Source organism: Eleutherodactylus coqui, chromosome 9 (genome assembly GCF_035609145.1).
Source record: "Eleutherodactylus coqui strain aEleCoq1 chromosome 9, aEleCoq1.hap1, whole genome shotgun sequence".
Lineage (NCBI taxonomy): Eukaryota > Metazoa > Chordata > Amphibia > Anura > Eleutherodactylidae > Eleutherodactylus > Eleutherodactylus coqui.
The window spans coordinates 111,404,158-111,420,227 of NC_089845.1; the positions used below are offsets into that span (position 1 = coordinate 111,404,158).

General features: G+C 40.6%; 1 protein-coding gene across 1 annotated transcript in view; it reads right to left on the minus strand.

Moving 5' to 3' along the window:
- Positions 1-16,070, minus strand: part of LOC136578686 (lipoxygenase homology domain-containing protein 1-like) — a 325,705-nt gene that overhangs the window by 147,978 nt on the left and 161,657 nt on the right. Inside the window, exons 21-24 of the mRNA XM_066578875.1 lie at positions 15,423-15,577; positions 10,601-10,659; positions 8,120-8,164; positions 4,524-4,687 (exon numbers count right to left, since the gene is read on the minus strand). Coding sequence (XP_066434972.1) covers positions 4,524-4,687; positions 8,120-8,164; positions 10,601-10,659; positions 15,423-15,577 — 423 coding nt within the window. The remainder of the gene's footprint in view (positions 1-4,523; positions 4,688-8,119; positions 8,165-10,600; positions 10,660-15,422; positions 15,578-16,070) is intronic.

The following is a 16,070-nucleotide window of genomic DNA, read 5'->3' on the forward strand; positions in this document are numbered from 1 at the left end:
GATAAACATAAAAGATAACAATAAACTCTTAAAAGGGAACACACATCATTTTAATGTAAGGGGAGGGTATGAGGGTTACACCCCTTTCACGCGAGTTTCCTCTGGATACTCCAGCTCTTCCCACACTCCAAAAACATGCAAAAATGTGAATTTACATTGTGAGCCCCCATGGAGACAGAACCTAAAATCAAGTGCTGTGGAATATGTATGTGTTATATAAATGAGTGATATATGTAAAAATATCATTACATGCATCGGCTTGTCATCTACATTCAACAAACTTTATTGATATGTACTATCAGACACCATCAGAATCTATAGGGGGTCACAGTAATCTATATCATGGCCTCATTGAACTTTATGAATATCCACGTTAACAGCTATTGCCTGTTATTTTAGGATTTTTAAAACATTTTTAAGGTAGAGTTGCTAGATTTCAACTATTATTATTAATTCTACTAATATAATATAACAATTTTTGAATAGGGTTACTCATTCTAATAGAATTATTGAATTATCTAAGAAAATTATGTTTATTTTAATTCATGAAATTGGACATAACTTCTAGATGTATCATACGGAAGCAGCTTCTAATGGATGAAGGATGATGAACAGTGATAGAGACAGCAACTAAAATACAAAGAAAGAAACTCCTAAGGGGATCAAGTCCTAAGTGGCTGCATTGGCAGCCATAGCTGAGGCCGCACATAAAAATAACAGCATACAGTAAATGAAGTCAGTCTTTTCAATTACTTTCCTGAAAGATCTCATTTCAGGCAATGTGTTAAATCTGATCTCGGTTTTTACTGGAGTTGGTTGAAATCCAATGCATTATCTGGCATAGTATTAAACTATGCCCTTCGGGGAAGGGATATAAATAGAGACCCTGCAAAGGTTTTTTTTTTTTTAAAAAGTCAAGCAAGTGTACATACATTATCTTACACATGCACTGTAGATGAATGCAGGGGCGTAGCTAAAGGCCCACAGGCCCTGGTGCTAAAGTTTAGGTTGCTTCCCCACAACTATTTTTGATGGCCGCCAACTATGATCTAGCTGGAGCTTTCTACTGCATCACTGACTATCATAAGTGCTCCAATGACGCCAGGAGTTTAGGGGGTGTAAAAAGACTGGGGGCCCCAAGACCCAGCGATGTAGTGGAAAATTTCAGGTAGACCACGACTGGCAGCCATTAAGAGTAGTTGGGGGCCCCCAAACTGAACTTTTGCACCAGGGCCCATAATCCTTTAGCTATATCCCTAGACATTAAACTTTAAAATATGGGACATGAATACAACTGAAAAATGTGTAACTTCAGAAATGTCTCTACTACTTTTTTGGTGTTAAAAGTGATCAGCTGCATTTTTGAAAATGCGTTTACAAAAAGTTTTTCAAAGTGTATGTTTATCCCAAATGCATGCGAGTCATAACCCCAATAATGCCAAATAAGAAAGGCTACGCACATGCAGTTTTTAATGAAGTCTTTATTTAATACTTTTCTTTCCATCGATCTGCTCCTGGTTTTGTCTAAAAACCTCATATGTGAATCTAGAAAATATAGATATAAGGTACAGCGCTTCAGCCTTCGCAATAGGGAAATGTGCAGTAAAAGACGAACAGCACTTACCCGGTGTCAGTGGGGTGACCTAGGTCCCAAGTCCCCCACTAACCCCTCCACGTCCTGGTTTGCATATCAATTGACTCACATATGAATGAATCCACACGCCCTTCCCTTTTTCCTCCTAGTCGGGTGAAGTCGGGGGGCTGCCTGGTCAATCGTACCCCCTTCCAAGGGGGTCCGTTTAAAGGTAATATGGAAAAAAATGGAAAAAAGAGGCTCGGCGCTCCAACAAGAGAGACCCAGTGGAATCCTGGACTTAGCAGATTAAAAGAAAAGATTTTTTGCTAAGTCCAGGATTCCATTGGGTCTCTCTTGTTGGAGCGCTGAGCCTCTTTTTTCCAGTTTTTTTCCATATTATCATGCGTGAATCTGGCTTGATTCACTTTGTTAAGCGAAAGCCAGGGCAGGTTTCCTAAAGAGTGGGAAATATACAGGAAGGACTTATACTTATTCTTCCTGGCCTTGGCTCAAAAAACTACCAAAAAAAATGTCAAGACTGCAGCCTTTTGCCTTTACTATGTACAAAAAAAGAAGAAATCACGCATGCAGTAACGCTGTGTTCGTAATGACCCATAGAAAAACGTTAGTACGTTATTTAACCCGTACAGTGCACGTCATGAAAAAGAAATACAAAAAAATGCAGAAAATAGCTAGATTTGCTTATCTTGACTTACCAAAAATGGAATAGAAAATGATCAAAACATCACATGGATCAACAAATGGTACCATTAAAAAGCACAACTCAGCCCACGAAAAAGCCCCCTTTCACAGCACCAGTGACAAAAAAGAAAAATGTTAGGTTTCGTCACTAAGGAATTAAACCAAAAAAAAAGCCATGGACCCAAAAAATGCATCAAAGGTGAGAAAAAAAGCACTAATTGTAGTGGGTATCATAAATCCTTATTAAGCTGCATATAACATCCAGCCGCAGCATTTTCGACCGTGTCTGTGCTTTTTCTTATGTGTATATATTATATATATATATATATATATATATATATATATAGCGCAAAAGTCAATGGAACTAACTAATGTTAAAAATGCATTACATGAAAATCGCAAGTTCATGCTTTGCGATGTCATTAAAAGGAAGCTCCATAGGGAAACATGGGGAATTAAAAAAATGCAAAACGCAGCAAGACAGAACATACTGCAATTTTTTTTTCACTCCACATCGCATGAGTCAAAACATCGCAAATGGGCATGAGCCCATTGAAAATCATTGGTTTCATAATTCTGCGTTTTACTCATTCACGCATTGTTCAAAAATTGTGCGATTTTATCACCTGTGTGAAACCACGCTAAGCCTAAGGAAGAACCCTGAGTAGGTTGGAAAGCTTGCTGTAACATCATGTATTTTTGTTAGCCATTAAAAGGTGTCCTATCTACAAGATTACTTGGTTTCTCTTATTGAGAACAGTCCCATTTAGCCACAAAACCACAGCAAACACTATCAGGGAAATGCTGCAAAAAAAGTGGCACAGTTTGTGGCAATTTTTTTTATTTCTTAGTCCTAGTGCTGAACCTTTGTTACAGGCTTGGTCCTGGACCTGTATTTATCTTACCACCTTGTTTCAAGTGGTGTATTTGTATATGCATGCTGTCTTGCCTTTAGCCTTATTTTTTAATCGATTATACTAAATGTTAAAGTTTGATGGATACATACACCAACTTCTCATCTTTGGCTATAATGGTGTAGTGGTGTACTAAGCAGGTATATCAGCATCTAATATCTAGCTGTATCTGAACATCATTGTGATATTTTTAACCGGCTTTGGTTGTGTACATTATTTATTAAGTCTAGTGTATCATATGTCAGTCTCAAGCCGAAGTGTGTTTCAGTAAAACGAGCCTAATTTATTAAGATGCATGTCTCTTAATTACTTCGGTGCTCCTGAGGAAATCCTAGAGGCAAAAATTGAATTTTATACCTGCTACGAGCAAGCATAGATTTGCATCAGTTTCTGGATGATAGAGAACATGCCCCTTACAGTTAACCCCATCCACTATTCTTGCCACATTTTAAAATTGGTTAAGGGCGAGAAAATTTGCACAAATTTGGTGTGCACCATAATTTACTACTTTTTTATGCCACAAAACTAGCACAAAGCATAAAGGGTTTGTCTAGGGTAGAGATGAGCGAACGTGCTCGGCCCCGCCCCTTTTTCGCCCGAATACCGCGATTTTCGAGTACTTCCGTACTCGGGCGAAAAAATTCGGGGGTCGCCGTGGCGACGCGGGGGGTTGCAGCGGGGAGTGGGGGGGAGAGGGAGAGAGAGAGGACTCCCCCCTGTTCCCCGCTGCTACCCCCCACGCCGCCACGCCTCTCCCCGCCCCCCGGCGCACCCGAGTACTTTTCACCCGAGTAGTGAAGTACTCGAAAATCGCGGTATTCGGGCAAAAAAGGGGCGGGGCCGAGCACGTTCGCTCATCTCTAGTCTAGGGTCTTCCAAACACAGCGCCACCCTTGTCTGTGGATTGTGTGTGGTATTGCAGCTCAGCTTCATTGAAGTGAATGGGAGCTGAGCTGCGATACCAGACACAATCCATAGACAAGGGTGGCGCTGTACTTGGAAGAAAGCAGCCATGTTTTTCTAATTCTGGACAACCCCTTTAATAAATTCTCCCTGCTGTGTTGTAAAACACAAAGACTAGAAAATGAACAAAATGAAAATTGTTTATTTTTTCCCCTCAACAAAAAGTCCAGATTTTTTTTAAACAGCATGGATGACAGATGAGGGGCTGATGAATTTCACCACTGTGCACATAGCCTAAAGCTTGTTTGTTGAAGTTTGAGAATTTTAATAATTATCTCTTCACTTTTATCCAGGCTGAATGATAACCATCTGTTTATGTAAATCTAATAATTACAGCATTGTAAACAGACACAATATTATCCACATACCTGGAACGTGTCTACACTGTTCACATTAAACAGTTGATGACTCCCTGATCCCAAGATTATGGGGCCAGAACTTGCTTCCGTGCCATAGACATGAAGGAATACTGTAGCATCAGTGCCAGCATTGGGGCAATTGCCGGTCACAAGTGTGATCTTCCATTCCCCTTCTGTAAGGATAAGAAGCGTGGATCATTTTTAACTAATTTGTCCAATCCTTGCCCAGATCAGATTAGTGGAAAAATTTGGATACTAGAAATATACAGAAAAAAAAACACCAGACAATAAAACACTAATCTGTTCTTCGACTGGTAGGAATTTAGATATCTATCCTCCTGTGTTCAGAATACTGAGTTCATTAATCTATTGCAGCAAAAATCAGACACATGCTCTCATTTTTCTGAATTTGTTATATTTACATAGTATACGGCTAATAGAATGCGTTTCAGGCTTTCAGCCCATCTTGAGTTTTTTCAAACATCTGAAAAAAGATTCGGACAGGCGTGTGGTTACTTGTATATTATATATTGAATAATCAGAGAATAATGAGTGCGTGCATCTGGATTTCTGCTGTATTATATTGTGAGGATTGCTGCTACCTGAGTGCTGGCCGCTGGATATTGAATCTTTTTTCTATTAATCATCACATAGTAACGTTGTATATAAGGGCTTGTTCACGTGGGCATGGAATTCTCGCAGCTATCAGCTGAGCAACAAATCTCAACTATAGCCTCGGAAAGTCGTCTGAAGTCTTGAGCTTCAGTCGCGATCTTTCCACGTCGAACGGGAGGGACTAAAAATATGCTTTGCTGGAGAGAGAGATGAAGGGAAGCCCAAGGGGTTCTCTTCATCGTGGGGATGAGGGGATTCCCCAAGGCTTTCCTTCATCTTCCTAGGGATTCGCCTCATCTCTGCGATGAAGGGAACCACTGAGAAAATTCAGGGAAGCCCTGGAGAGTCCCTTCATCTCTCTCCAGTGAAAGGAAGCCCCAGGGAAAGGAAGGGAAGCTCCACCATGAGGATGAAGGGAGTCCCCCGCCACGGGGCTTCCCTTCATCCCCACGGAAACACAGTGCTTCTGGGTTTAGCGAATGCTGCTAATCTCCCTTCCCCCTCCCTTTTTTTCCCAGCTCCTATAGGAGTCTATGGACACTTTTGCGCACCAAAGATAGGTCAAGACTAGAGATGAGCGAACGTACTCGGTAAGGCCGATTTCGCAATCGAGCACCGCGATTTTCGAGTACTTCACTACTCGGGTGAAAAGTACTCGGGGGCGCTGTGGGTGAGCGGGGGGTTGTAGAGGGAAGTGGGGGGGAGAGGGAGAGAGAGAGAGCTCCCCCCTGTTCCGCGCTGCTACCCCCCGCTCCACCACGCCTCCCCCCGCCACACAGCGCCCCCGAGTACTTTTCACCCAAGTAGTGAAGTACTCGAAAATCGCGGTGCTCGATTGCGAAATCGGCCTTACCGAGTATGTTCGCTCATCTCTAGTCAAGACCTATATTTTCGGGCAGCAGGGAATTTCAGTTGCTGATGTCTTATATTTTAAGGTACAATTTTTTTGCGCGCCTAAAATTCCTTCATCTGAGTGTTTCAATAGGAAACCACTGGTTCTAATAGTCATGTTCTTTTGCACGTGTAAGTTAGCTGCACAAATTCCCAAGTGTGAAGGAGGCCTAAGACCGAAAAAAGACATATGTCCATCCAGTTCAGCCTATTACCCCCCAATGTTGGTGGTAATAGGCTGAACTGGCTGAACATATGTCTTTTATCAGCCTTACATACTATGTGATTATTAATGGACATCACATAGTAACACATGAGAGCTGATTGGTTGAGAATCCTACCAAGTTCCAAATTTCATACAGATCTTCAATCAATTAGCATCAATATTCCCTCTTTTGACATATTCTGAAGGGTTTCACATGTGAAGGCCTTAGATCATACTGGACTTTGGAAATTCTGAAGTCCACACTATGTTTTCACATATACTGTAATGTTACTGCTAGTCATATCTGTTGTTGAAGAAGGCCATTAAATTAATATATTGGCCCGCTGAGGATATAGGAAGATTCTGACAAGGATCCTGTCACATCCAACCTTGACATGCTGGATCTGTCACTCACAGATCTATCAGAAAAGCATAAAAACAGCAAAACAAGAATGGAACAAAAATATGGGAAACTCTGTCCCTATGTAAACAAACACTGGGAAGGGCCCTGCCAAATTGGCAGGCCGATCGCTCTGAAAAGTGCAGCCCCACACATGTACCTCGGCCCTAGTTGAGCCTATGTGGGGAAAAGAAACTAAACCAGAGTACCAAAATAATAATGCAAATCAAATGCAGTACTTAGTTTTTACGCTGCAGCAAGTGACTGGATGATCCAGCAGGAACCTTCTGACTGCTAGCTCACTCAGGGAGAGACTAAAAATAAACCACAGTTCAGCTCAGTCTCCAGCCAGGTTAAATAGCCAGGTGCGAACAAGCATGTCACACTAAATATCACACCATTGAGCCAGAAGATGTAGAAACACCTCCAAAACCAGCACCGGACTACAAGCAAGGTGGCAATTCCAGAACCGCCGCAATTGATCCATTTGTTACTCAAGCGAAATTGGCACTTGGAAAAAAAAGGAACAAATCCATCTTCCTGTCCCAACAATAGCATAATCACTTTTGTAGGACTGAATTATGCTTGTAGCAGAGCTGGTCTTCAGGCAAAAGCGCAAGGGCATGACTTTTCCATCCATGTCATAGAACAAATATTCAGTTCACTGCCCTAGCCTTGTATCTAAATACTCTAGTCAAAGCAGAGTGGCTTGTTCTCCCATTCTCCTATTCCCCACATTTATGGCACCCCACTCCACCTCTTAGCAGCTATGTCCTACTAATACATTTGCCTATGGCTACATGGCAACTTTGGGCAATGCTTGTGTTGCATCATGCTGGTTTCATCACAAAGATTGTATTGCAAGGTACCATGACTCAACAGTGATGCGAAATCAAGCAGCTTCGGATTTCATGCAACTCGATCAAGGCAACATACTGGTCACAACACAACTACATTCACTTTCATTGTGAAACTTGCAATGAAGGCAGCACAATACTGCAGTCTTTGAAGGCATGAAGCATGTTGCAGCCAAAGCCTTCATGTAACCCTAGTCTAAAGGTGCCCATACACCTTCAATAGCTGTCGGTTGAACACTGACATCTCTATACACATGAACATTTGGTTTGGTTGAAAGCTTATGTGTTTTCAAGAGGCAGAGTGGAGAAAGCCACTGCCAGACACTTCTGTTGGTAGCTTACCTCCAGCGGAAATTGAATGTGCCCCATAGGTCTTACTCTCAATACTATGTCAAGGAAGAGTCAGAAGGCCCCCAATACACATACAATAGCCATCTGGCCCTTCCGAAACCTTTTTTCCTAATGTGCACTGTAGGTGGGCTTTAACAATGAGATACAAGTAACCAAAATAACTTTTGATATGATACTAGAAGAAAGCATTTGAAGAAAACTATTCACAAGAATGACTTTATATTTGCACTAAAATGTTAAGTGGAAGTTTACTGGAAGAATAAACTTGGCCTAATGGGTCACTTACCATTGGCTTTGCTAGGGTGTTCCACTTCAGAAGGTAGTTCCATTTCTATAAATAAAAACAGGATAACAATTTTCTGCATTAATCTCTATAATGAATCCGTACAATAATAATTTCCTGGAATATGCATTGAGAAGGGTTGATATTTTTGTGGTGATTCAGTAAATACATTGACCTTGCATCTCTCAGTCTGTAGACACTACTGCGCAGGGGAGCAAAGAGCAAATATGAACAGACGGTTTGTAGATTCTGTTTATGAAGAGAGCTAACAGGAATAAATAAACATATTTTTTATAACAGAGAAGACGGTTCCTAGTGGATATATATGCTGTATATACTGGATATGTAGTCTAAGAATTAGAATATTCCAGGGTTATGATACTTGCAGCATATACAGTGTAAGACTTCCCTCCAGTAATTTTGTTTGATTGCAAACCAAATAGAACCTTTTACTGTAATCTATATATATATATATAAAGACGAAATCCCTCACTGACTCACTGACTCACTCACTGACTGACTGACTCGCCAAAAGTTCTCCAACTTCCCGATGTCGTAGAAGCATGAAATTTGGTAAGAGCATAGATTATGTCCAAAATAAGAAAAGTAAAGAGGTCCCAACTTGATTATTTAATTCTAGCGCAAAAGAATTAGCGTCGAAATTTTACGTACATAATCTAAATCTCTCACTTCCCAATGTCAGAGGAACTTAAAATTTGGCTAGAGCATCGATTATGTCATAAATAGGAAAAGTTAATGGGTCCCAACTCGATTATTCAATTCTATGCGCAAAAGAATTAGCATCCAAATTTTACATACGTAATCTAATTCTTTCACTTCCCGATGTCACCACGACTTCATAAGATTTTCCTTGTCAACACCAGATAAACACCAGTACCAAATTAACTCGGGCGAACCCGGGTATATCAGCTAGTATCTTATAGAATTTCATATACTCTGACTAACAGAAAACATAAATTCAATCGAATATAACTAGAGTTTGAATTAAGCCTCCTAAAATACAAAAAAAAAAATCACAAAAACTATTTAGTTTATCTTTGAGTCGTCTTCTTCTGTCAAGATGGTAAAACATCTTAGTTGAATTACAATTGGCCACCATTCTAGCTGCCACATGAGCTAGAATCCAGCTTTCTTCAGATCCTAAATATCAGTTCTCTCTAATTATGTTTCCAGTATGTAAGCTATAGCTCAAGAGAAAAGAGGAAGCATGATCTTCCGCTGACGAAGTGTTAGCGTAGGGACCCGAGAGAGGTTACTGTAATATGATAAATAGGCACATACAATTGTAAGCCTCTCTTAATAAATGGGCACATTTTGGACTGTTCTTAAGTCAGAAAAATAAATCTACGCTTGCTATGTTCCCCTTTGAACACATTATTGTATAATGCTTCATTAATGACCTACATTTCACTTATATACGAGTTTTGTAATGAGGGTAACCATTAGCTTCCACCCTTATGTTAAACATAGGATGTACTGGAGTATATCACTGCACAGCTAACAATGCTGATAATTATCATGTGCATTTATATAGTACATGCATGTTCCACAGCAATGTACGCAGACTTACATTGAACCATTTCCCTATATATACTCACCTATTAGTATGCTTTTGGAGCACCCTGAGGAAATCGATGCAAACTCCATGCAGATGTTGCCCTTAGTTGGATTTGAACCAAAAACCCTACTGCTGCTAGGCGACAGTGCTAACCACTGAGCTACCATGTAGAACAGTGCACTGATCTGTTCCTATGAGCTGTGCTATATTACCACCCTAATATCTACTTGATTATTTACAGCATGGAACACATTTCAACATAGGGGTCAGCATCCACAGAGAGTTACAGTGAAGAGATTCCCTGCTTACTGACCATTGAGGAACATTGAGGTTTTTGCTAGAATGTAAAAGAGCCATCCATGAATAAAATTGACAAGGATTACTACCATTGTATTTACTGCTGCAACGAGTTAATGTGGGCTGGTCCTTAAAGAGACTGGACCTCTTTCTAACAAAGACAGGAACTAAGACATTTTAACCAATTTTGTGGCTTGGGACTGTATTTCTGATGTGCAGAATTTATTTGCATTATGTACAGTATATTGCATGTTCACAGCCATGACAGTGACATAGAGGCCACAAGAAACCCTGGAGGCACACTGCAGGAAGTGGCTGGTGCAAACCAGTGAACGGCATCTAGGCAGGGTAAGCTGCCTCCAGGAGACTCACAATGACACTGTAGGGTAAGCGAAAGCCCTCAAACCCTTTGGTGAAACCTGGTGGATTTCTTTGCATATCTCACTTTCTAAGCCCTGGTATGAGGACCGCTCAGAATTAGTCATTTCACTGTTCAGGAAAATGCACAACTAAGTTCAAGTACAAAAGCTCTGCTCCATTCTGCAAGGGAACCCCTACTTACAGTATTAGACTCACCATAAAGTTATTTGAAATTAAATAATTCCTACCTTGTTTCAGCAGTTCAATTTCTGAATGAAGAGATCCTTGTTCAGTATATGGAAACCACCTACAAAATGTGTAAATTAAAAAGAAGTTACTATATGTTTTAATGCATACCTAGTAAAAGTTGTTTTCTTAAATTTTCTATTCTCTATTAGAAAGCAAATCTCTAAGGCCTCGTGTATAAGCTATACATTGGCATACAGATTCCACGTGGATTCTTATGTAGTGTACCGGAGTGGTACACTCCATAAAGCAATGTGGTAACTGCCTAAATGTATGTATATGACTTTAAGGGGTCTATGGTTTATTTGTTTGTCACTCCTATTTTTCCTTGCAATCTAAAAACGTATACCCTACTAGTTGTTCACCATAATATGCTTACTAATTCATCAATCACCCAGCCCAGGTATTGGCTAGCTAGATAGTAAGTTGTTAGCAGACCTGTAGTTGGCAGATAAGCCCTCTGCACAGATTGGCTGGTATAAGAAAAGGGGTGTGATAGTCTAGAAAAGACTAAGAGAGTCCAATGAAGTGGAAGAAGAAGGAGGAAGCAAGATCTAAGGGACAGTGCAGTGAGAAGGAGAAAAGTGTGAGTACAAAGGAAGTATTGGGTTATAAGAGAAGAATCAGTTAAAGAAACATGAAAGAAGGAAGGAACAGCTTGAGAAAATAGTAACTAGAGAAAGAAGAAGATTCATACTTAAAGAAGTAGAAGATAGAGAGAGAAGCAGAAGGGTCAAGCATAGTGGATAGAAAGGATCGAAATGCTCTTCACTACTATAGAGCCCAAGTGTACTGATGTAGTTTATTGTACTTAATGCCTGCATGTTAGCAGATTTGTATATCTACCTCAAGCAACGAGAGAATGCAAATGTATAAAATGTTTTGAAAGTCCTTTCTAAGAAAATAAACTGTTCCACTGGTTGAAAGCTTAAATCCTGTCTCCTGGAGTCCCTTCTCACCACCACAACATCTGCACTGAGGTACCACACTACTCTCCAGGGAAAAGGACAATTCCGCTTTTATTTTATTTTTCCATTTTTATTACTATTTTGTCCAGCACAGGTCTTGGGTTGTTTGCGGACTGGCGTCACGAACTTGACAAATTCGCCATCTTACTCTATCCGACTTCACGTGTAGCCCAAAATGTCAGGAATAGACTTTATTTATACATCTGTCGGTAACGGTTGTTTGCGAGGGTAATAAAAGAGCCACCATGATAACATCCACAAACCAACATCCGCATTTGTGCCTACCACACATATAGAGCAATAGGCCCTCCATATGTGCTGCTACATATCAGCGATATTACAAAGATAAGCTCTGTAATTTTTTATGCCATGCCACAATACCAGTATATTAAAATCAGAGGTATGGATGTATTTCAGACACTTCAAAGAGTGCTGTGTTACAGCTCTGTTGACAATTGTGATAAGAATAACAGAGAGATGCATAAACTAGGACAAGCATTTATGTTTCTCTACGTACGGCGCATTTATGGGTGAATGTATTTGCTATAAATCTACTTATTGATTCACTTACGGTATATTTTTTTAATTCAAAATGAAATTGATAAACTGCTAAACTTTTTATAGCAATCTATTGAGAAAGACAAGAGTTGTGAGTGGTCATCCGGGAACAACAGACTGAGTATATTTCTTATTTGAATCAAAGAAGTCTAGTCATCATCTCATTTAACAGATCAATGGACATTAAAAGGTAAAAGAATGAAAAGAACAATTCAAGGTAAGCAGTCAATTAACTATTTTGGATACATAGGATTCAAAGTACATAGTGGACACAATAAAAAAATCATGCATTGTAGGGTTAAAGAAATGGTTGCACTTGATGGTATTGTTGCTGCGCACAAGTTTTAGGCCCTTACTGCCGTAAAATTTTTCGTAAAAGGTAGAAAACGTCAATTGTTATTCTTTATTAATAAATAGAAGACATGGGTTCCAGGAAAGATATTATAGCAACATTTCGGACTGAGTGTCCTTCAACAGCCTGCATTAGAGAACAGGATAATACATAGAAGCCCTTATCCAGGAAGGGACATAAAGAGTCAAACTGATCCGCTCAGATCATCATTAGGAAAGCTCTAGGAATCTGTGCTTTAACCCTTTCCAATCCACTGTCTGACCTCTAAAGACATTATGATTTAAGGCTGTACAGCTCCGATGTTGGAAAACATCCGTTGGGGTTCTCCTACTGTATATTGCCAGCCTCTCTGCTGTCAGAGCCTATCCAACGTGTCACCTCATGCAGTACTGGCTTTAGCCAGCAGATAACGATGTTGTATAACAGCTGAAAAGAGTAAGCCCCCTAGGAAATCCAGGATACAAATTGGATTCAAAAGGGTTAATCCTGTGCCATAGCAAAAATGCAATGTTGGTTTAAAGCCCATGTTCCTGCAATCGAACAGAAGAAAGTGGGGTTCTCGGCTGTCAATAACAGCAGAGAACCCAGAGCAAAAAACAGAAGCAGTTTTGAAGACTTTATTTTAGTGTAAATATACTAATTTTAAAAATAACTATGAATTTAAAAAAATCTTTACACTTTTTGTACAAGTTGTCCCTAATAAAACAAAAAATAGGAAGAAAAAACTGTGAAAAAAGGTATTTAAAAATACCCCGTATGTCTCACAAAAATACTGCAGCAAAAATAATTTTGCCAGCACAAAAAGAAGAAATAGGGCCATATAATCACATGGATAAAATTACTAAAATGTGCCTGGTCCTTTAGGACTAAAATCCCTTGATCCTTTAGGGAGCATTCACACGAGTGTGTGCGTGTGCGGACATAGGTGTGCACAAAACCAGGCATCTATTTAGAACCACTGGTTCCCTATGCTGTGTTCACATGTACGCATGTACTTGCAAAACATGGGACATGCGTGCACGCATAGGTCCATGCTGCGCTTCAATATTCCCCGCGAGGAGTCCCCTTCTGACTGAACACTGTAACAGCACTGTCACAGTGCTCAGTGACAAGGGGACTTCCCATGAGGAGTAGAAAGTCCCCTACCACAGCTGTCACAGCTGTGGCAGAGAATCGCGATGTTTTCCCATTGCCTTCAATGGGGCCGCGGCTGCTGCCGGTGGTCCCAGAGAAGGCAATGGGCTGCCGACAACCCATGCAATAATTTTCGGGGAGAGACTTTAAATATAAGCTCTTCCCTGAAAATCATCCCTAACTGTAGTAAAACATAAAAAAACATATACTCACCTGTCTTCCGTTGCCAGGGCTCAAGGGCATCCTCCTACTGGTTCTCCCTGCACTGCTGTGAGGTTGTTTCAGCAGGTGGGGATTGAAAATCCTTGCCTGCTAAAAGGGCTGTGCCTGATTGGCGGGGCGCCAAGCCAATCACAGGCAGCGCACAGCCATTTAATGAGTGATATCTGAGCGCTGCCTGTGATTCGCCACAGCGTTCAGCCAATCACAGGCAGTGCTCGGCCATTCATTGAATTCAGTGGTGATCAATCAGTGGAAGAGGATGCCAAGGGAGGTGATGAGTTCTCCTTTAATGGAAGTCTCCAAACAGAGGCTGGACAGACATCTGTCCGGGATGATTTAGTGAATCCTGCACAGAGCAGGGGGTTGGACCTGATGACCCTGGATGTCCCTTCCAACTCTAGCATTCTATGCGGACAGGTTTTTAGGCAACACTTGTGTTACTTTCGAACTGTGTGTGGGCAACCACCAATGCTGGGTTGAAACATTTGGTGGTACTACCACGTGCTGCACAGTTGAAGTGTGTTGCTGATTAGAGATGAGCGAGCATACTCGTTAAGGACAAATACTCGAGCAAGTATCACCCTTTTTGAGTATCTGCCTGCTCGTCCGCAAAGATTCGGATGCCGGCACTGTTGAGGAGTGGGTTGCGGGAGTGAGCAGGGGGTAGCGGGGGGAGGGGGAGAGAGATCCCCCCCCCCCCCCCCGTTCCCCCCTGCTCTCCCTGGTCGCCCCCCGCCGGCACCCGAATCTTTGTGGACGAGCAGGCAGATACTTGAAAAGGACGATACTCGCTCCAGTATTTGTCCTAAACGAGTATGCTCGCTCATCTCTATTGCTGATCTTTGTGATTTATAACAGATTGCTACTACATTCCACTCGCATTAGAGTTAAGTAACGCTTGGCTAGAGTCAATTAGGTTAGCTAAAATTTACGAATAATCGCCTATTGCCTATCTATTAACAGAATCATCTACTGCCAACTTTTAATCTCCAAGTTTATTTGTTAAAATAAAACATACATATTTTTGTACGCCTGGTGTCCACATTGTACCCCAATTCTTGCGTCACCTGCGCCTATTGCGACAGCTGTAGCCAATCCCTTCAGTAAACCCAAATCACGTCAGCTGACGTTTTTATGCTTTTGCCACTATTCTAAATTGCCTCTAAAAATTTTCACCTTGATAACCCCTTTAATACCATCTGTGCAGGATTGAAATTGGATTAAACACCATTTCTTTACATAGTTGCCTGAAAAACCCCTTTAACTTTTGGCAACTTTAAATTTTCCGCACATCTCCTGTGACTTACAGCTTAGGTTTGCTTGGCATTATGTATTACATCGTGGGTCTCGGTTGGGTTAAAATGGAAATTTTTCGTTTTACTCTGAACTTAAAAAATAAATGTGTTGAAAGAATGAATGCCCATGTGACAGGCAGTGAGATCTTAAGGAAATGACACACAGGCCCTGGAATATTGGTGGGCTTAAATTCCATAAAACTGACATCAAACATATAAGTATCCTTGAGGGTATACAGATATACAGCATTTAAAAATGCACGAAGTAGAATTGTGATGGTATGAATAATGTTACCTTTCACAATTGAAGATATATTTTGAGAGTTCGCCTTGTTCCCTGATGATTACTTTCTCACAATACCAGTACTCTGACTTGTGATTGGCCTCGCAGCCTAGGAGCACTCTCTGTAGCTTCCCAAGTGACACAGCTTCAATTTCAAACACATCAACCTAAGGAACGAGAACAAAGTTAAATGTGAGGAACCACTGCATAATACATCCACTGCTCATTTACTTGTACTACTATTGCCGGCTGTATTATACTGCTATGTCATTCTATGAGAAAATTGATTTTTCTACATGTCTGTTTATGAAAAAGGAACATCAACCTCTGATTTTTTCTTTTATGTTACTGCACTGAATCATTGGTCTTGCTTGGCAAAAGCCTATAGATATGGCTCGTTAAGTCCTTTTTTTAACTATTTCCTGCCTGGATTGGATCACTTTAGGAAAACATTGTATTGCTGCTAGGAGGAAAGGGAAATTAAACTACTAAAGAAGGGGGTAATAAAAAAAAATTGGTGCCATAATTTACTATGAGTAGCATGACATAAGACTTTTTTGAGAAGCAGAATAGGTCTGAGACCTTCACTCTGATTTATGTTTTCTCTGCATGAATGAACCTTGAGGATTCATTCTTTTGTTGGCAGACATGTAAGAGGGG